This window comes from Pteropus alecto, unplaced genomic scaffold (assembly GCF_000325575.1).
Source record: "Pteropus alecto unplaced genomic scaffold, ASM32557v1 scaffold25, whole genome shotgun sequence".
Classification (NCBI taxonomy): Eukaryota; Metazoa; Chordata; class Mammalia; order Chiroptera; family Pteropodidae; genus Pteropus; species Pteropus alecto.
The window spans coordinates 36,152,767-36,173,486 of NW_006441955.1; the positions used below are offsets into that span (position 1 = coordinate 36,152,767).

A 20,720-nucleotide genomic window follows, 5' to 3' on the forward strand; every position below is an offset into this window, starting at 1 on the left:
TTTTTGTGTCACCTCCACTTGATAGTGATGTTTAATCTTTTTTATATGTTGTTTATTCAATTAGTTAGCATTCTGTTTAGGATTTTTGAATTCGTTTTTATCAGAGATATTGGTCTATAGGTGTGTGTATGTGTGTGTGTGTGTGTGTGTGTGTGTGTGTGCGCGCGCGCACGTGCACACATGCTATCTTTACCAGGTTTTGGTACCAAGGTAATGTTGGCCTCCTAAATGAGTTAGGAAGTATTTCTCTTCTTCAATTTTTTGGAAAACTCTAAGGAGAATAGGTATTATATCATGTTTGAATGTTTGGTAAAATTTACTAGTAAAGCTATCTGGTGCTGGACTTTTAATTTTGGGGAAGTTTTTGATGATTGTTTCAATATCCATACTGCTAATCGGTCTATTTAGATTTTCCAGATCTGCTTGATTCAGTCTAGGAAGGTTATATTTTTCTAAGTACTGGTCTGTTTCTTCTAGGTTATTAAATATGGTGTTATATACTTTTGCATAGTATTCTTGTATGATCCTTTGTATTTCTGCGATATCAGTAATTTTCCCTCTTTCATCCCTGATTTTGTTTATTTGTGTCCTTTCTCTTTTTTCTTTAGTGAATCTAGCCAGGAGTTTGTCAATTTTATTAACTTTTTCAAAGAACCAGCTCTTGTTGCATTTATTTTTTCTATCGTTCTTTTGTTTTCAATTTCATTTATTTCTGCTCTAATTTTGATGACTTCTTTCCTTCTGCTGACTTTAGGCTTCATTTTTTCGTCCTTTTCTAGTTTTTTAAGATGAAGGGTTAGGTTGTTTATTTGGGCTCATTCTTGTTTTTGGAGGTGGGCCTGTAATGATATGAACTTTCTTTCCCCTTATGACCGCTTTTGCCGTGTCCCAAAAGTTTCGATATGTTGTACTATCATTATCATTTGTTTCTATGTATCTGTTGATCTCTGTTTTTATTTCTTCTCTGACCCAGTTATTCTTCAGTAGCATGTTGTTTAATCTCCATGTATTTGTGGTTCTTCTTGATTACTTTTTGCAGTTGATGTCTAGTTTCAAAGTATTATGATCAGAGAATATAGTTGGTATGATTTCAACCCTCTTATATTTGTCAAGGCTATCTCTGTGTCCCAGTATGTGGTCGATTCTTGAGCATGTTCCATGTGCACTAGAGAAGAATGTATAAGCAGCTGTTTTGGCATGGAAGGCTCTGTAAATGTCAATTATGTCCAGTTGGTTTAATGTGTCATTTAAGGACGTTATTTCCTTATTGATTTTCTGTTTGGATGATCTGTCCATATCTGACAGTGGGGTATTACGGTTCCCTCCTAAAATAGTATTTTGGTCTGTTTCTCCCTTTAGTTCTGTTAGTATTTGCTTTACATATTTCGGGGCTCCCTGATTGGGAGCATAGATATTAATAAGTGTTATTTTTTCTTGGTGCGTGATTCCCTTTATCATTATGAAGTATCCCTCAGTATCTTTCTTTACCTTTTTAGTTTTGAAATCTATTTCGTCTGATGTTTGTACTGCTACTCCTGCTTTTCTCTGAATGCCATTTGCTTGAAATATCATTTTCCACACTTTCACTTTGAGTCTATATTTGTCTTTGGAGCTGAAATGTGTCTCCTAGAGGCAGCATATGGTTGGGTTTTGTTTTTTTAATCCATTCTGCAACTGTGCCTTTTTATTGGTGAATTCAGTCCATTTACATTTAGGATGATTATTGAAACATGAGGTCTTCTTATAGCCATTTTATCTTTTCTTTCTGGTAGCTTGGTGTTTCCATTGCTTCCTTGTCCTTGTGTTTCTGTTTTCTTCATTTTGGTTGGCTTTTTTGGGTTTTACCTCTGATTCTTCTTGTTTCATGTTATATGTTTCAGTTCTGAATCTTTGGTGTGTAGTTACCATTACGAATATGTAAGGATATTTATATATATACATTCATCCCTTTTCTTTTGCATGTGCCTTATTTCCATTCCCCTTTGTGAATCCGGATCTTTGAATCCTCCCCTTTTCAGTCATTGTTGTCTCAGTTTTTCCCTATGTAAGCTGAACGTTCATTTCTATCTTGTTATAACAATTTGCTGCTTATTATTTAAGCTATAATGCCCTGCTCTTAATAAGGGTTATACTCCTCTGTTTCTATTTGCCTGATAGTCACTGTACTCCTAATTATGTATTCTTTTTGTCATTTTATTTTAGGTGAGCTGACTCCTTTCAGTATATCCTGTAGAGCAGGCCTCGTAGTGGAGAATTCCCTCAATTTTTGTATGTCTGGAAAGGTCTTGAATTCTCCTTCATATCTAAAGGAGAGCTTAGCTGGATACATTATTCTAGGCTGGTAGTTCCTTTTACTTAATAGTTAAATATTTGGTTCTATTCCTTTCTGGCTTGTAAGGTCTGTGCTGAGAAATCTGATGATTATCTAATGGATTTTCCTTTATATGTTGCCGTTTTCTTCTCCCTGGCTGCCTTGAGAATTCTATCTTTGTCGTTGATTTTTGGTAACTTTAATACAATGTGTCTTGGTGAAGGCCTTTTGGGGTTGAGATAATTCGGTGTTTTATTAACTTCTTGAATTCCAAGCTCCAACTCATTCTTTAGATTTGGGAAATTCTCATCTACTATTTGTCTGAAAATGTTTTCTAGTCCCTGCTCCTTTTCCTCGCCTTTGGTAATGCCTATGCTTATGTTTCCTCTCCCGATGGTATCAGCTAGTTCTTGTATTTCTCTTTAATTATTTTTCATTCTTTGGTTTCTCTCTTCTTCCTTCTGATGTATTTCTAGATTTCTGTCTCTGATATCACTGATCCTTTCCTCCATTTGGTCGACTCTATTTCCCAGGCTTGCTATTTCATTTTTCAACTCTTACAGTGTGTTCTTCATCTCCAAAATATCTCTTCTGTTCTTCTTGAGAGTTTTAGTCTCCTTGGTCTGCTCATGTAGTTGTTTTTTTAATTCCTGAAATTGTTGATATGATTTGTTTTGAATCTCATTGAGTTTTGTCAGAAGTACCATCCTGAAGTCTCTGTCATTTAAGTTGCATATTTCTGTCCGTAAACTTATTTTCTGGAGATTTTTCTCTTTCTTTCTGAGATGCTTTGTCACCTTGTTTGTTCATGGTGTTTAGTGGACTATTTCTCCTCCTGGGCATTAATAGAAATGTATTCTGTTGTTTTTCCAGAAAGAAGATTTATTAAATAAAGGTCTCTCTTTAGCCTGCTGCAAAGAAGGCGCTCTTCTTTTCATTTCCAGTAGATGATGTCTAAGCCTCTTGGATCTCTAGCAGTTTCGGTAACATTTGCTCAGATTCTCCTGGGGCTCCGCAGTGATCCTTCTCAGAGGGTATGCTGGGAGGGGCCCTCTGGGTTGGAGATTGGGAACTGGTAAAAATAAGCTGTTGTTTCTCTGCTGTCCCACCCTGCTTCTCCGCTTTCTGCCCTGATGACTGGGCCCTCCAGTCAGCTGTGTACAAACCCTGGCACTTCCAGGCAGGGTTGTTCAGGAAAGTTGCTGCGCCTTCACCCCTCTCCGTCCTCCTACAGGGTGCTCCTGTGGCTGTGAGAGGCAACTTCTTTATTACTCCCAGTCCACCACCCAACACCCGGGTTCTGATCTGTGGTAGCTCTTATGCGCAGATCCCTTGCTCAGACTTGCTGATGTGCAGTTTTGGTGTTCTTTGTTGAGTTTTAGATGTTCTGCTTATTGTTGTTTCAATGGGAGAGATCTAGGGATGTCTCTCACTCTGCCATGTTTCTGCCGAATCTCATAAACTATTAAAACTTTTAGTTTCTTTTAGACTATTAAAAGAAGCTATTAAGAAAATGAAAAGACAAGCTACAGACTGGGAGAATATATTTGTAAATATTTATAAATCACATATCCAACAAAGAACTTGTATGTAGCACATATAAAGAACTCTCAAAACTCATCAATAAGAAAACAACTCATTTTTTTAATGGGCAAAAGATTTGAATAGACATATTGACATACTGATAGCAAATAAACATATGGTAATATGTGGAAGATGATTAGTTGTTAGAGAAATGCAGATTAAAAGCAAAATGAAATACCCCTGCATTCCTATTGATAAAGTAGGTAGGGGAGGGAGGAAGGAGAGAGAGAGAGAAAGAATAAGTGAATGGATAAATTATGATATCTCAATATAATGGAATACTACTCAGTAATAACAAGGAACAATCTGATATAGGCAAAAACGGGTGAAATCCAAGGCATTATGCTGCATGGAAGAAGCCAATTTCGAATTGTATACTATTTCTGTGACATTCTCAAAAAGTTAAAAGCTATAGGATGGAGAGCAGTTCATTGGTTGCCAGGTGTTGGGGAAGATGGAGAATTTTACTATAAAGGATTAACATGAGGAACTTTGAGGGTGAAAGAGCTGTTCTGTATCATGTGGAGAGAGTTTCATGAATTTGTGCGTGTTAAAAAACTCAGAACTATACACCAAAAATATGAATATAAACTAACTTTTTAAAAGCCTATCACCTCGATTTATTGTTAGAATTTTTATTTATATTTTCTAGATCAGTTTCTCTGCATCTTTGCACACTTACATGTATACAATATGCATATATACAAACATATACATAAACAACATTTTTAACAGCTTCATTTCACAGAATGGTTGCATTTTGAGTTATTTTCTCTTGAAGAATTATAATTAATTTTAATAAACATTATTGTAAAGCTACTTTCCATATTTGAGAATATTATTTTATATTAGATTCTCAAAAGTAGAACTGTGGATTCAGAAGTTAAAAAGTATTTATCAGTTTTATTCCTGATAAATTTTTTAGGGATTAATCTGAGAGTAGCAGAAGTTCTAGGAAGATAGTATATTCAGCATCTCAAATATTGAACTGCTGCCAAGAATTGGCATGATAGGTCTATCAAAAGGTCTCCTGGATAATTAATAAGTCAACTTACCCAAAAGTCTATAGTTATTACATTATTTACTAATGACATTTATCTTGTTTACTAATGACATTTATCTTGTTTACTAATCTTGTTTACTAATGACATTTATTTCAATATATTCATGTTTTAAGAAAAAGTCCTAAAGTTATTTAACATTCTTTGCTTTATTTTTGGAAAATACATATAACAAAATTTATCATCTTAATCATTATTGAGTGTACAGCTCAGTGGTATTAAATACCTTCATATTGTGTAACCATCACCACCATTCATCCTCATCACTTCATCTTGTAGAACTGAAACTATACCAATGAAACAATAATTCCCCATTCTCCCCTCCCCTAGCTTCTAGCAGTCACCATTCTACTTTCTATTCCTATGATTTTGATTACTTTACCACAGATAAAGTAGAATCATACAGTATTTGTCTTTTTTGTGACCAGTTTATATCACTTAGCGTAATGTCCTCTAGGTTCATTCATGTAACATGTTGCAGGATTCTTTTCCTTTATGAGGCTGAGTAATACTATATTGTATGTATATATCACATTTAGCTTACTTGTTCATCAGATAATGGACCCTTGGTTTGCTTCCACATTTTAACTATTGTGAATAATGCTGCTATGATCACGAGGATGTACAAATAATCTATTTGAGACCCTGCTTTCAGTTCTTTCGAGTATATATCCAGAAGTGAAATTGCTGATTGTACGATAATTCTGTTTTTAATTTTTTGAGGAACCACCGTACTGTTTTCCACAGCTGCTATACCATTTCACATTCCCATCAGAGCACAAGTATTCCAATTTCTCCACATCCTCGCAAACACGTTTTCTGTTTCTTTGATAGTAGCCATCTAATAAGTGTGAGGTGGCATCTCATTGTAGTTTTGATTTGCATTTCCCTAATGATCAGTGATCTTGAGATTATTTTCATGTGCTTGTTGGCCATATATGTATCTTTGGAAAATGTCTAATCAAGATTTTTGCCCACTTTTAATTGAGTTGTTAGTTTTTTGTCGTTGCGTTTTAGCACATATTCTGTATATTAATCCCTTTTCAGATATATGATTTGCAAGTATGGTCTCCCATTCTTTGAGTTGCCTTTTCACTCTATTGAAAGTGTTTTTGGATGCACAAAATTTTAAAATTTTCATGAAGTCTAATTTGTCTATATTTTTCTTTTGTCCTATGCCTTTGGTATCATATCTAAGAAATCATTCCCAAATCCAATGTTGTGAAGCATTTGTTCTGTGTTTCCAAGAGTTTAATAATTTTCTTACATTTTGGTCTGTGATTCATTTTGAGTTAATTTTTTTATATGGTGCTAGGTAAGGGTCCGACTTCATTATTTTTACATGTGGCTATCCAGTATTCTCAGAACTATTTCTTGAAAAGATTCTTTTATTTCCCCCATTGAATGGTCTTGGCACCCTTGTCAAAAATCATTTGACCATATATGCAAGGATTTATTTCTGGGCTCTCTATTCCATTGTTCTATATTTCTGTCTTTATGCCAACACCACACTCTTGATTACTGTATGATTTGGAGTATGATTTGAAATCAGGAAAGGGGAGTCCTTCGGTTTTGTTCCTTTTCAAGATTGTTTTGGCTATTTGGGGTCCCTTGAGATTGCATATGAATTTTAGGCTGGGTTTTTTGATACAAAAAAAAATCATTGGGATTTTGGTAGGGATGGCACCATCTGTAGATCACTTTAGGTAATATGGGCACTTTAACGACATTAAGTCTTCCAGTCGTGAACATGGGATATGTTTCTATTTATTTATGTCTATAATTTCTTTCAGCACTGTTTTTGTAATTTTCATTGTACAAGTCTTTCACCTACTTGGTTAATTCCTATGTATTTTATTCTTTTTGGTGCTATTGTAACTGTAATTGTTTTTGTAATTTCCTTTGCAGATTATTCATTTTTCATGTAGGAATGTAGCCTATCTTTGTATGTTGAATTGGATCCTGCTACTTTTCTGTGTTCACTTATCCTAATATTTTTGTGTTAAATACTTAGGGATTTCTATATATAAACTCGTATTATCTCCAAACAGAGATCATTTTACTTTCCAATTTGGATGCCTTTTCTTTCTTTTTTTTGCATAATCGCTCTGGCTAGAATTCCAATACATGTTAAATAGAAGTGGTGAAAGGTGACATCCTTGTCTTGTTTTTGATCTTAGAGAAGCTTTTCTTTCACTGTTGAGTATGTTAGCTGTGAGTTATTCATATATGGCTTTTATTATGTTAAGGTAGTTTTCTCCTATTCCTAGTTTGTTGAATGTTTTTGTGATGAAAGGGTATTTAATTTTGTCAAATGTTTTCCTGAATCAATTGAGATGATCATGTGTTGTTTTCTCTTTGTTGTGTTGATGTGGCATATTACATTGATCAATTTTTGTAGGTTGAACCATCTTTGCATTCCAGGAATAAATTCCACTTGGTCAGGGTGTGTTATCCTTTTAGTATGCTCCTGAATTTGGATCATTAGTATTTTGTTGGGGAGTTTTTGCATCAATATTCATAAGGGATATTGGGCTATAGTTTTCTTTTAGTGTCTTTGTCTGTTTTTGGTATCAGGTTAATGCTGGTCTCAGCATTACTTAGGAAGTGTTCTCCCCTCCATGTTTTTGAAAAGTTTGAGAAGGATTAGTATTAATTCTTCTTTAAATGTTTGATGGAATTCACCAGTGAAGCCATCAGGTTGGGAGAGTTTTGATTACTGATTCAATCTCCTTACTAGTTATAGGTATATTCATATTATCTATTTCTTCATGATTTAGTCTTTGTAGGTTTTGTATTTTTAGGAATTTGTCCATTTTATCTAGATTATCCAGTTTGTTGGCAAACAATTTTTTATAGTACTCTGGTTTTTTTAAGTTTCTGTAGAATTGTTAGTAATATCCTCATTTTCATTTCTGATTTTAGTAATTTGAGTGCTCTTTTTTGTTTGTAAGTCCATCTTGCTAAAGATTTGTCAATTTTTATTTTTTCAAATAACTATCAGTTGGTTTCATTAATATTGTATTCTATATGCTGTGTTTTTCTATTCTTTATATTACGGATCTTTGCTATAATCTTTATTTAATTTTCTTCCACTAGCTTTGGGTTTAATTTGTTCTTTTTCCAGTTCTTTTAAGTTGTAAAGTTAGGTTAATGATTTGAGATCAATCTTATTTTTTAATGTAAGCATTTGTAGCTATAAATTTCCCCCTTGTCACCACTTTTGTTGTGTCCTATAAGATATGATGTCATGTTTTTGTCTTTATCTCTAGGAATTTTCTAATTTTTCTTATGAATTTTTTGATTCATTGGTTTAAAATGTATTGGTTAATTGTTATAATTTTGCGAATTTTCCAATTTTTCTTCTGTTTTTGATTTCTAGTTTCATTTTGTAGTCAGAGAAGAAACTTCGTTTGATTTAATTCTGTCTTTTTAAGTCTAGTACATTATGCTGATTAAGTCGTCTAGTTCCTTACCTATATTAAGTCTAGTTTTCTATTCATTATTAGGAGTGGGATATTGAAGTTTCCAAATATTGTACTAGAAGCATCTGTTTCTCTCATCAATTCTGTCAACTTTTGCCTTATATTTTGATGGTATCTCATTAGGCTAGTAAATGTTTATAATAGTTATATCTTATTGCTCTATTGAATCCATTAATAACCTATAATATCCTTCTTTGTCTCTTATAACCTTCCTTGATTTGAAGTCTATTTTGTCTGATATTTGTATAGCCAACTCTGCTTTCTTTTGGTTATTGTTTGCGTGGAAAAACTTTTGCATTCTTTTACTTTCAACACATTTGTGTCTTTGGATCTCAAATGAGTCTCTGTAGACAAAATATATATGAGTTATGTATTTTTATCCATTCTGCCAATCTTTTGATTGGAAAGTTTAATTCATATTTAAAGTAATTACTAATAGGGAGAGACTTAACTTCTGTCATGATGCCATTTGTTGCTATCAGTTGATTGTGTGTGGCGAAAATTTTAAATTCCTTTCTCATCTCTTTTTGTGTGTATTCTATAGCTGTTATCTTTGTGATTACTATGGAAATTACATTTATCCTAAAGTTATAACAATCTAATTTGAATCTGTACCAGCTTACTTCAATAACATAAAAACTGTTTATTTACAGCTCCACTTCTAGCCTTTTGGGTTATTCATGTCGCAGAATTATATCTTTATGCATATGTGCCCCAAAATATAAACTAATAATTCTTTAAAATATATTAATCTCTTAAATTACATAGAAAATAAGATTTGGAGCTACAAACCAAAGTTAAAGTAATATTAGACTCTACACTAATAACAGGTTTTTTTAAATTTTTTACTGTATTAGTATCTTAATTCATGTAGTAAATGAAAAGCGCAGTTATAAACTATTGTTGGGATAATACTAGCTTTTATAATTGCCCATGTATTTATTGAGATTTTTATTTTTCCAATTTTTTTCAAATTACTGTCTAGTGTCCTTTCATTACGCCTTGCAGAACTCCCTTGAGCATTTCTGGCAGGGCATTTCTGGTGGTTACAAACTCCCTGAGCTTTTATTTATGTGAGATTGTATTAATTTCCCCCTCACTTTTGACAGTTTTGCTGGATATGGGATTCTTGGTAGACAGTTTTTTTCCTTCTGAATATTTCAGCCCACTGTCTTATGGTCTTTAAAGTTTCTGGCGAGAAATCTGCTTGAAATCTTACTGAGGATCCTTTGTAAATGATGATACGCTTATCTCTTGTTGCTTTTAAGATTCTCTGTCTTTTGAAAGTTTGATTATTGTGTGTCTTGGTATGGGTCTCTGAGTTCATCTCACTTGGATTTCACTGAGATTCTTGGATGTTTATATTCATATCTTTTGTGAAATTTGGGACATTTACAATCATTTCAGATATTCCCTCTGTCCCTTTTTTCCTTTTTTTCTCTCCTCTCCTTCTGGAATTCCAGTGATGTACATGTTGGTCTGCTTGATGGTGTATAACAGGTCCCTAGGGCTCTGTTCACATCAATCTTTTTTTTCCATTTCTTTAATTTCTAATGTGTTATTTGATTATTTTTATTTGATTTCATTTGAGTTTTCATTTCAGAGTTCCTCGATTTTAATATTTTCTAGTTAACCTTGTTACTACCACATTTTTATAAGTATTTGTGTCACATATATCACATATATTTTTTGTACATGTGTGTATATAATATGCACATATATACATATACACATATCAGTAACTTCATAATTTATCTTCACAAGAGTTTTTTGAGAGTTTGATAACACCAGTTGTTGGTGAAGTTGTGGGAAGTGAGAATCTTACACATTTCTATGAAAATATAAATTGTAATGCACTTTGAAGAGAAATACTTAATGAAGTTGGAAATATAAATATTCTACAACCAGTAAGTCCACTTCTAATTGATCTGTTCTGAAGAAATTTAACATATGTACATAAAGAGACATATGCAAAGATGTTATTGTGACATTGTCATAATAGTGAAAAAGCAGAATACCTAATTGTTCCTAAGTAGAATAGACAAGCTGTAGTTTGTTGTTACAATGGAATACTCTATTGTCTTAAAAGTAAACAAACTAGATCTGTATATGGATACATGAAAATTTACGTGAATAAATGTCTAATTCAATATTGAGTGAAAAAAAAAGCTTGCAGAAATGTCGATATCGAATTTTTAAAACAAAACTGTATTACATATTGTTCATGTTTCTACATATATAGTAAAAGCGCAAAAAGCATATATAAGAATGAAGCACACCAGAGAATGATACTGGACAATTTCAGCATGGTATTGATGAGGGAGTAAGGGGATAAGACATGGGTATGTGATCTCATTTCTTCTCTACAAGGAGGGAAATTGAAGGAAATTTGGCAAAATGCAAAAATGTATGTAATATGTGGTAACTTAACATGTGAGTATTATATTTCTGTATATTTAAAATGTTGAAAAAATTTTTAAATTTTATATAGTCTTTTTTTTATGTTTAGCTTGCATCTCAACTAGAGAAGAAAGACCAGCAATTTAAAGAGCAAGAGAAGACTATGTCCATCTTGCAGCAAGACATAATATGCAAACAGCATCATCTTGAATCACTAGACAGACTCTTGACAGAAAGCAAGGGGGTAAAATCATCTTTAATAAAGTCCTGTTTAAAAGCTGACTAATATTTTAAGATTAGGTTTCTGTAACATATCTTTATCTTTAATCAAATTGTTAAATAGCCCATTAGTAATGCTAAAATATTTATACTAGAACTTATATTTTTGCTTGCCAATCTGTATGTTTTCAGGAAATGGAAAAGGAAAATATGAAGAAAGATGAAGCTTTGAAAGCATTACAAATCCAGGTGTCTGAAGAAACAATCAAGGCTAGTATGCTAATACTTAAAAAATTATTTTTTCTTAGTGGAGACATTTCTGTGGCTTTATTACCTTTCTCTATAAATTGTGAAAATTACTTACATAAAAATCAATTAAGAGGTAAGGATTTTACCTGGGTCAATGAATTTATTTCTGTAAGTATATTTTCTTTAATGTGAATTATGATCTTAATTATTTGATAGTTTATAATCTAGTTTGTAGATTATCTAAACTTTTTTTTTTGCTAAAGAAAGATTTGTTTTTTAACATAAAAAAAACTTTTTTACATTAGCTACTTGGTAACCGTACTAGTAAAGAATTAACAGTGAAAATGAGGGGAGATGAAACTATAAGCAGTCCAATTTTGCTTCTTTTTACCAGTTCTGCTATAAGATTAATTAGGAGTTAAATTCAGATAAAATACAGATTTGTAGCTAGTATATCTTCATGATGAAAAGCATGGGCTTTGGAGATAAATTGACTTAGGTTTTAGTTCTGGCTTCAAAGTGTTTATGAACTGAGTGTAACCTTGGCTAGGTTATTTAAGCTCTCTGAACTTTCATTTCTTCATCTGTAAAATATATATAACAGGATAGTACCATAGAGGGTCACTATGAGAATTAAATAAATGAGGTACATAAAATGGTTAGCATATATTAAGTTACTCAAAGTTTAATAAGTAATTACTATGTAGTCAATGCTTTCTCCTTTGCATTTTTAGTGTTAAAAATAGGTCCAGACATACTGCTGTCTTTATTCTGTTATATATGACATATATAACAGAACACCTAAAATTTTGATACTATTTAGTACTTTTTGCCTAGTACTCTGTTTTTAAACCATTTTGTGACCCTGTATACCCATGTAAACACAATATGTTTATCCATAACTTTCTTATAGTATTCTCCAAAACTTTTAACATTTCATGCCATGTCAGTTTATTTCCTCATGTAAAAATAACCTGTAAGATCATTAATATTAAAAAATCATTACTGCGCAAAGGTTGTAGACATGAGATAATTTTTATATTGGCACTTAACTCCCTTTTTTCCTTAAACTACCTAACACATCTAACCAATCACCTGGTAAATTATTTTAATATGTTAATAACAAGATATGAGACAGGAAGGAAATCAGCAAAAAAAAAAATGAATTATGGTGTTGGGTTGTATTCCCTATGTGCTTTTAATTAATTTGTTGTTATTGGGGAAAAAGTCAAAATGAGGAAGAAATATAGAAGCAAAGTTCCTATGACTCAAGCTATACCAAATTATTCTTAACATATAGGATATTTGTAGCAACAAAATAGAAGTTTGTAATCTTGTTCTCTTTTCTTGATTATATCATTACCACCTTTCTTTCCTGACTTTTGGCCATGTCCCTCTGCATGCTTTAATTCTTTGCATAAAAATTATTATGAATTTTCTATCTGCAGGAGAGTTATTAGGATTAGTTTAAAGTTATATCACTTATAAAAGTATGATATAGCTTCTAGTTTAATGAGAGCTAGAAAATTGATAGGAAAATTCTAAACAGATAACAAGAAACCAGTAAATTAGAGCAAATATGTTACCTCCTGTTATCAAAAATCAAGAAGGGGCTTATTAGATTTAGAGACTTTATTTATTTATTTTCTTTTATTTTTATTTTCTACTCTAGATTATTATTTTTCCCTGAAGAAAGTCATAAATGGAAAAAAATAAACAAAAGGGAAGAGTGTAGCTGCTTTTGAAAGGTAGCCTAGAATCCCTACCTGGTTGCCCCCAGACTATGTCCCTGAGTTGGTTTTGGTTTGGCAGAGCAATATATGCATATACATATGTTTTTGTAAATGGTTTGTATACAGTAAATGATGTTTATTTATATGAGAGTCAGATTCTCAAACTCTTTGTTCAAATAAGAAATCTAACAGAGTAGTAGATGTTTGGTTTTTATTAGTAGTATTAATTAGTTTATTTTTTAATTAAATTTTATCTTGAAAAATTTTAACCTACAGAAGATTGAAAGAATTGTAGAGAATATGTATATACCCCTCACCTAGATTCACTGTCTGTTAGCTATAATCACTTCATCTCTCTGTGCACACACATGCACATGCACACTTGCCTGTGTACCCACCCAGTCCCACCCCCACTTACACACTGCTTTTTTGTCAGACCACCTAAGAGAAGATTGCAGATGCCATAACACTTTACACCTTTACTTCTTAAACCTGCATCTCTTATGAGCAGAAACTTTCTCCTACATGACCATAACACCTCTACACACCAGAGAAAGTCAACATTAATTCAGTAACATCATTCAATACACAGTCCATACTGAAATTTTCCCAATTATTTAAAAATGTTTTTTATAGCCTTGTTTTTTATAGCCTTTATATAAAAATGTTTTTTATAGCCTTGCTATAGCCTTGTCTGTGGTCTAGCAGCATTGGCATCAACTATGAACTTGTTTGACTCGCAGAATATCTGCTGCGTCCCAGACCTACTAAACAAAAGTGAGACTTAAGGTGAAGGAAATGAGGCAAAATTTAAGGACATGCTTACTTTCAGGGACATACTAATGAAGGGTCAGAACTTGCATGACCTTGAGAGTGAGTGCCTCTTTAAAATTGGAAACCTAGGCACCTTCCTTGCATCACCCTAGTCCTGGCCTTGTTACTGAATCAGAATCTTTATTTCAGTGGAGTGTCCAGGTGATGAGTATGCCCATTAAAACCTTGAGAAACACTAGTTTAGCTTGTGCCTTTTCTTTCTTCATTCTAGGATTCAGTTATAATTCATGTGTTTCATTTGGTTCTTTAGATTCCCCTAAACTGTCTCCTATTCTTTATTACACTAAATCTTTTGAAAAGTCTACGTAGAACACCATATAGATTATACTGTGTTCCTCCTCCTGCTTCACATCAGGAAGCACATAATGTCAGCCCATCCCATTATTGGCATTGCCAATCTTGATACCTTATTTAAGGTGGTTACTGCCAGATCTCACTGTTTTAAGGGCACATTTTTTCCCTTTATAATTAATAAAATGTGGGGTAATTCTTGGAGACCATATGAATGCCTTGTACCTCAGCAACCTTATAACCAGTGGTTTTCTCATTTAGTAATGAATCTTGCCTGAATGAGTTTTTACATTGCTAATTATCAGGTTGTGATATTCTGACAATCATAGATTTTGTTTTTTCTCTGTATGTGGAAGATGGTACAAGTACCAATGCTCATTCTCATGCTTAAGAAAGAACACTTGCAGGTCTTTATACCTTTCATAAAACAAGTGTTAATTAAAAATTATTACTAGAGCAACAGTCTATTAAAGATGATTATTCAAAATTACAACCTTTTTACCTGTTAATGGTTATGGTCACAGGCTATAGGGACAGTTTTTGAAATCTGTGTGTCTTTCAAGATTTTCTTTTTAGAAATAAGAATTGTAAAGATTATTTTATGATGTAGGACAGTATCTACTAGAGGGAACATTTTTCTCTTCTGCTAATCTTGTTGAGATTTCTTTCACACTTCCAACACTACTTAACTAGAATGCTCTTAGCATTGAGAGGAAAAAAAAAACATTCTTGAGAAGCCCAAAATTACAACAAGGAAAAGAAAGGAGCAAAAATCTTATTAACAAGAATCTTATTAACATTAACAGATGGGATATGGAGCATTTATGTGAATTGTGTCCCTTGAACTAAGTTTTTTGGGGAAAAAAATTCACTGATTTAGATTGTTCATTGCTCATTTGCTCGTTAATATTAAGGTACTGTAAAGCATTTGCAGCTGTATGAACTCTTGAACCAAGTAACATTGCTGCCTTTCTGAAAATATTTTCACTACTTCAAAGCAAAAGCAGCTTTCTCCTAAGTTTTTACCCTTAGCTGAAAAAACATTTTTTCTTAGTGACTTCAGCATATTGAGACTATTCATACCATAGCATCAGAGCACAATACACCAGTTTGTACTCACTTTACTATTTTTCTTGATCAAGGAAACATAAGGAGTAGGCTTAAATACTGAGTACCTTTTTAGGTAAATATTATAGGATGTTTGGCTTACAATTTCTTGACAATTGGCCTGTCTTTCCAGTCTTATCTCCCAAATACCCATTTCCTACAAATTCATACTCTTGTTATCCTAAGCTCCTGCCAGCTTCTTACCATTCCCTTTTATACTGCCTTGACTTTTAATATACTCCCTCTTCCTGGAATGCCCTTCTTCACCTGTTGATGTCCTATGTATTCTTCAGGACTCCATTCTCTGGTTTTCTAGTCCGTGATGAAAAATTAGTTTTCTAAATAAATCTGCTCTGTTACAGCATTTAATATCCTAAGTTGGACTGCATATACACTGTTTGAAGCAATAGGTAACATTAGGACAGAAATATAAAATATTGAGCTTATAATAAGCACTCATTAATATTAGTTGATTTTTTTTTTTTTTTTCACTTTTTTCCTGCTTAGGTCAGACAGTTGGATTCAGCATTGGAAATCTGTAAGGAAGAACTTGCCTTGCATTTGAATCAATTAGAAGGAAATAAGGAAAAGTTTGAAAAACAGCTAAAGAAGAAATCTGAAGAGGTAAATTAACATTTCCTTTATATATAGCATATATTTCAAGTGATTTCTTTTTGAGGTAGTATTTATTTTCAAGATACTTTAAAAGCACATCTTCATGTAGCTGATATAAAAAATTCTCCATTAAAATGTACATTCCAATTCTATATTTTTAAAAATAAATATTATTTCAGTTCAAAACAAAATGTGACACCTTAAAATTCTGATTCTTTTATATGTTTAGGGAAATCAGAAAGTTAAATTATTATTAATGTCACAGAGTAATTCTAATATAGATGATTAATACTTAGAACATTGTTTTAGATTTAGAGGTATAAAAGTCTTCAAATTTTTTTCATTTTGATTTTGTTCCTTCTGGTTGTCTATTTCCCTTCATGAAGGTTTTTATAGCATCTTTGACAAATGGGCATGTATATTTCTCTAGTCCAACATACGGAAATTAAATCACCTAAACTGTGGATATTTGACTTTTTAAAATAGGAATGTCCTTTTCTTTTTAACCATAATTTTTAAAAAAATATTATTTAGGCACTTATTCTATAGCCCTCAGTACACTCCAGTGTGAATAGACTTAGCATAAATGGAATCTAGAGACAGACAGTGCTTGTAATAGGACAGTTTGTTGAACTTTAGACTTTGCATTCTTAGAAACAGCATCAAGAGGCTAGGATGCAATAACAGGCATTTACCCAAAATGAACTTAAAACTTTTTCCACAATAGCTGAAAATATAAATCAAGCTCAAACCTAATTAAAAATCAGAAGTGAACTTAATTAAAAAAATAAATTAAAAAAAATAAAAATCAGAAGTGATAGAGAATACTAGAGAATAGTAAATTAGAAAAATTTTATTTCTACTGAATTATTAGCTCAACTGCATGTGCATTGGCTTACTTGAAGGGTCATCTTTCATTTCTTCATTTATATTCAAAGGAAATAATGGAGACAAATTCAAGTACTGTTTATCTTAGGTACCAATCCATATATTTTTTTTTACTTTTGGTTTATTTGTCTTCAGAGCAAATTATAATGTCTTACACAGAAAATTCTTTCTAGTGTTAGTTAATATAATTAACAGCAGAGTTGTAAGGTTTTCATCATATATAGCAAGTTTCAGAAAATTTGATTGGATTCGTAGTGCCTCTATTCTGTTAATAATAGAGGATGTCATAAAAGTGTTTTAGTCTTTTAAATCAATGGATACTAGCTGAATAAGTAAGTGGCCCCAGAACTACACATTAATTATCCATCACAAAAAGCTAATAAATATTTCTCAGAGGTTTACCTCAGGAAAATATGCTTTTCCAGTTGTTAAATACATTTATGATTAAAATAATAGTGCCTTTGGGTTCCTGAGTTATTTTGAGAATATTTAAATTCCACATTAAAATGCTTTAAAAAGTGATAAAAGTCTGTGTTCATGCAAAATTACATTGTCAACATGATAGAAGAAAATAAACATAAGATAGATGTGAATAAGGCTAAACATTTTCTGCATAAAGCATTTGTTCAAATTTGATGTACTTAAATTTTGAGAAGTTGCCTTCATATCAGTAACTTTTCTGAGTTATATTTGTATTTTCTAGTTTATGTTTATTTTAATACAATGTATAAAATAAAATACATAATATACTTTTATGTTTTAAGTAATAATTATAAGAGATTTTTTCCTTCGGCTATACATTAATACTAGATAAAGTTGATTGTAAAGTAAGTTTTATAATGTAAATTCTACTTTCTTCTTGACTTTGATTATAAAATAATGAATCCTTTAGGAAAACTTTATTCTCTGATATAATAACTTAGTAGCAAATATAATGTAAAAATAACAGTTGAGCTAATAATTCAGCAAAATAAAAGGGCTTGCATTTCTAACTTACTTACAATTCACTCTCTAATACTTAAGTTTTCACTTTCTTATTTGCCTGCATGTTTTTCATAATTACATTCGTGAAATGTAATTCTGTTTTTTTTCCCTTTTATTTCATGTTGTAAAATTTTATATTTGCTACTGTCTTTTGCATTGTGGTTTTAAATGCAAATGTTGTATCATCTTAAATCAGATTGGGAGCAGGTGAAGACTATAATAAAATTTGCATTAAATTATCTGCACTGTTTATACAATTTTTAAAATAATCTCTTTTGGCAGATTTTTAAGCTTCAGATTACTAGGAAAAAGAGCATTTTTTCCCCTTTTTAATAGGTATTCCTAGATAACTTTAAAGATATTTATTTATTTATTTAATTGAAGAAACGATTTAAATTTTCCCCCATCTACTTCCTCCCTCCCCCTCCCTCTCCTCCTTACCCTCTGGTAACCACTAATCCATTGTCCATGTCCATGAGTCTCTGTTTGTTTGTCCTGTTCATTTGTTGCTTTTAGGTTTATATCCCACATATAAGTGATATCATGTGATTTTCAACTTTTTCTGTCTGGCTTATTTCACTTAGTATGATTATTTCAAGGTCCATCCATGTTGTTGCAAATGGCAGTATTTCATCTCTTCTTTTGTCAGTAATATTCCACTTTTAATGCAATTTGGGAGTCCAGCACATTCAAGTCCTAGATATTTGGAGCACATGAGTGAAATTTCTCAGTTGGTATGGTCATTTCTTTATGTGGTTTTTAGAGCATGAATATTGAATACATTGCTAGGATATCATTTTACAAACAGTTGGAATAATAGCAACAATAATGTAATAAATAGCACTTAACACTTAGGCTGTGCTTTCATGGCTATATTTTATTACCTATAAGGGGAAAAGATACATCAGATGGAATGTGGAAAAATCACGGCTTCCCATGTTCTCTTCCTCCTTCTGTGAGGGGTCACATAGAACATGATCCTTTCTGTAGCAGTGAAATGTGGTAACATGTCTTCAATATTTCTGCCCAGGAAAGCCTTCTAATGACTCAAAGATTAGGATTTTTTACTGGGGGCTAGTCATATAGGAACAGCCACAAGTATCAAAATTCCACACTCCCAAAAGGAAAGCATGATTCAATGACCTAGCCAGACCACACAATCTCATCTCTTAGGGAATGTTTCAAAATCCACATTCCCAGACACAAGCCATGAGCCAGCCCTATAATCAGGCCCTTCTAACACATCTCATCAGAAAAATAGACCTTCTACAAAATAAACGATAGCCATGAATACAATTGTCCCACATGACAAGCGGGGATAATTATCTAATAAGGCAAGTAGCTTTGACATTTTATTGCTTTTTATTTGAAACATGTCACTGTAATGATAAATACATATATATATTACATATATATATTTTTTTGTTAGGTATATTCTTTACAGAAAGAGCTCAAGATAAAAAATCACAGTTTTCAAGAGACCACTGAACAAAATGTTATTCTACAGCATACTCTTCAGCAGCAGCAGCAAATGTTACAACAAGAGACAATTAGAAATGGAGAGCTGGAAGACATTCAAACTAAACTTGAAAAACAGGTATATATTATTGGTCAAAATGATTTTACTTGTATGAAATAGAAATTTTTACAATTGATAATGCATTTTTAGTTATATAAATTGCTGTTTCACATCAAAGATTTCACATTATAAGAAATATTCTAAGTCTACGGCCCTGCCACCCTGAACACGCCTGATCTCATCGGATCTTGGAAGCTAAGCAGGGTCAGGCCTGGTTAGTATTTGGATGGGAGACCACCTAGGAATACCAGGTGCTATAGGCTTTAAAAAAAAAATTCTATGTTGACATTGTAAAATGAATAAAGTTCTATTCCTGTGTAATGTGATCATGTAATATCTTGGGCACGTTTTTGTCGTTTCATACAACTTAGTTATAATTTAGACTTCTTTATTCAATCTCTCCTTTCTTCTTGGACTTGAATATAATACTTATCTGAATCATTATACCTTTCATTTTCTTCTTTTTGGAACAGGACATGTGTGACAATCCTTAAAGAAATGCCAAAGCAATGCACTAAAAGAAAAATCCCAAAGGATACTACTTATTTCTAAAAATGTTATTATTCCAAAGAAAGAGTCTAGGAAAATTTATACTAGAATGTAGTCTTTTCTTTCATTTATTACCAAATTCATTGAATTCTTCAGACAGATATTTTACATATTTCGTTCTCTTTTCAAACTTTATAGAAACTTCTAAATAAGGAAATGATGGTTTCCTGTACTCTTCACCTCACTTTTATGTCATTTGTTTGACTTTTTATCTATGTTCTCTGAATTCATCCTCAGCCTCTCCAATGGAACTAAAGAATTTCCTCTCAATACATTTAAACATATCAGGCAGGTATTATGTATTTTCTTTTTTAGAGACATCACTCCTGAAACTCTCCATCCCTTTTGTTAAAGTCTAGATATATTGCTTGATATGCATGCTGTACAGCTTTATCTCAAAGCATTCCTTCATCTCATCTGTGTGAAGACTCTCACTTCCTAAATCTCTTGTCATTGACTCTGGGTTCTGCAAGAATGATTATAATTCTTGTTCCTTCTGGAGTTGTTTTCTTTTCTATAATGGTCTTACAGTTTAATTCTGTTAAATCTACCAATTTATTTGTATTTTTCATTTGGTGACTATTTTTTCATGATCTTTATTTTAAGAGATTTTTGTGTTCTTTTTAACTTCTTTGAGGGTCTAAAGGAATTTATATCTAAAATTTTTTTCAGTATTTGGAGTAAATTTTTTTAGCAAATATTTTCTAGTTTTCATTTGTTCTACCATGCATAGGTTCTATAATGGATTCTTTCATATTATTACTCATCTTTGGATTCTTTCTGCTTATGAGTGTGCTATTGAATTAAGCACAGAGTGGGTAGGTTTTTCAT

At 32.1% G+C, this 20,720-nt stretch overlaps 1 protein-coding gene and 1 pseudogene across 4 annotated transcripts in view; both read left to right on the top strand.

Moving 5' to 3' along the window:
• Positions 1-20,720, top strand: part of CCDC18 (coiled-coil domain containing 18) — a 101,001-nt gene that overhangs the window by 41,103 nt on the left and 39,178 nt on the right. For all 4 annotated transcript variants that reach the window (XR_001517583.2, XM_006919418.3, XM_015595175.2 and 1 more), the window contains 4 exons: positions 10,951-11,085; positions 11,253-11,330; positions 15,782-15,898; positions 19,191-19,358. Coding sequence is in view for 3 of the 4 variants with exons in the window: in XM_006919418.3 (XP_006919480.1) it covers positions 10,951-11,085; positions 11,253-11,330; positions 15,782-15,898; positions 19,191-19,358 (498 nt within the window). In the remaining variant the exon portion in view is untranslated. The remainder of the gene's footprint in view (positions 1-10,950; positions 11,086-11,252; positions 11,331-15,781; positions 15,899-19,190; positions 19,359-20,720) is intronic.
• LOC112485838 lies at positions 19,485-19,603 on the top strand (annotated as a pseudogene).